At 45.4% G+C, this 1,767-nt stretch overlaps 1 protein-coding gene across 1 annotated transcript; it reads left to right on the top strand.

Annotated features, from left to right (window-relative positions):
- Nucleotides 1–1,383: 1,383 nt before the first annotated feature.
- Nucleotides 1,384–1,767, top strand: LOC107670793 (histone H2A-like). The gene has a single exon (XM_016463562.1). The coding sequence runs from the start codon at nt 1,384–1,386 to the stop codon at nt 1,765–1,767; it is 384 nt and encodes a 127-aa protein (XP_016319048.1).

The raw sequence follows: 1,767 nt of genomic DNA, 5'->3' as shown, positions 1-1,767 counted from the left end.
TTGTTTAAGGCCATCTAATTGTTCTTGAAATATGCTTGCTGCTTATGGCTGCTTATCTCGTTATTGGGAATTATATTTCTTTAGGTTTCTCTGACCACTGCAACATGCTGTGATTAAGCAAGCAACATGCTTGTTGCAAAAAGCTATCGAGTGTATTGGTAAGGAATTTTGTCTATACTCATGCGGGTTATCAGATTGTATTGGTAAGGAATTTTGTCTATACTCACGCGGGTTATCAGATTGAGGACTTGTATCACAATGAGCGCAAATGTCAATGGGAGGCGACAAACCTGTAAACTCATGAGTTGATTATTGAGTTATATGCTGTTTTTATAGAGTTTTTAAAAGGATGCTAAAGCTTTAGGCCAGGTAGAATCTGCAATCTCTGAACCAGTTAATTTGCTCGCTTCTACGGCTGCAGTCGATGTGTTTGCTGCAAACTGGCAAACTAGGCTGCAATTCTAGTGGGTTTTCTGCATCTTTTAACTTTTTCAGGTACTACATTAAAGGTGCTTGCTGCTTATAAAGAAGAGCACCCCTTCACTGCTACACTCCTCCAGTAAGGGGCTTGCTGCTCTTCTTAGCAGCTTATAAAGAAGAGCACCCCTTCGCTGCTACACTCCTCCGGTAAGGGGATTGCTGCTCTTCTTAGCTGCTTATAAAGAAGAGCACCCCTTCGCCGCCACTCTCCTTCCGTAAGGCATTTTCAGTTAGATTGCTGTCAGCATATGGTTTTGTTTTGGGGGGTTATTTATGCTCTCCCTGCTCCTATCCATGCTAGGCTGCATGGATGGGCAGGGAGTGTTGCCCAGAACAGAACCATGCCCCCAACCTAAAATGTCTGCTAATTGTAAGTTATCTTTGACGATAGTAGTCCTGACAGAAATGGAGCATAGCGTTAGAGCTGACACTCAGCTGATCCACGTCTACCTATAGGAATACGACGCCAATCATAATTCCCTTTATAAGGTCCTTTTAGTCATTATTCAGCAGCTATCGCTTTGCTCAAGAGCTAATCACCCACCTACATCCCCAACTCCTCCTCTCATCCAGTCAGAACTTGGCATTGGATATTAGTTCTTGAGTCAGACCACTGAATTATGTTGATATATAAAATAATCACTTAGAACATTGATGATATCTGCTACATTAATCATTAATTTTGGTTCTGTTCAGTTTACCCTAGGGGTGTTATTTATGCTATCCCTGCTCCTATCCATGCTAGGCTGCATGGATGGGCAGGGAGTGTTGCCCAGAACAGAACCATACCCCCAACCTAAAATGTATGCTAATTGTAAGTTATCTTTGACGATAGTGGTCCTGACAGAACTATAGAACAGTTAATTGTTACGCTGCGTGGTCAAAGAACAGTTTTCAAGTACAATGAGTGGAAGAGGCAAAACCGGAAAGGCTCGCTCTAAAGCCAAGACTCGCTCCTCCAGAGCTGGACTGCATTTCCCCGTCGGCCGTGTTCACAGGCTTCACCGCAAAGGCCACTATGTCGAGCGCGTCGGTGCCGGGGCTCCGGTGTATTTGGTCGCTGTGCTCGAGTATCTTACTGCTGAGATCCTGGAGTTGGCTGGAAACGCCGCTTGGGACAACAAGAAGACCCATATCATTCCCCGTCACCTGCAGCTGGCGGTGCGCAATGATGAGGAGCTGAACAAGCTTCTGGGTGGCGTGACCATCACTCAGGGCGGTGTGCTGCCCAACATTCAGGCCGTGCTGCTGCTTAAGAAAACCGAGAAACCAGCCAAGACCAAGTAA

This window comes from Sinocyclocheilus anshuiensis, unplaced genomic scaffold, assembly GCF_001515605.1.
Source record: "Sinocyclocheilus anshuiensis isolate Anshui unplaced genomic scaffold, SAMN03320099.WGS_v1.1 scaffold1402, whole genome shotgun sequence".
In the NCBI taxonomy this organism is placed as follows: domain Eukaryota; kingdom Metazoa; phylum Chordata; class Actinopteri; order Cypriniformes; family Cyprinidae; genus Sinocyclocheilus; species Sinocyclocheilus anshuiensis.
The sequence above is the reverse complement of the archived record's forward strand: the minus strand, read 5'-3'. Positions and strand labels throughout refer to the sequence as shown.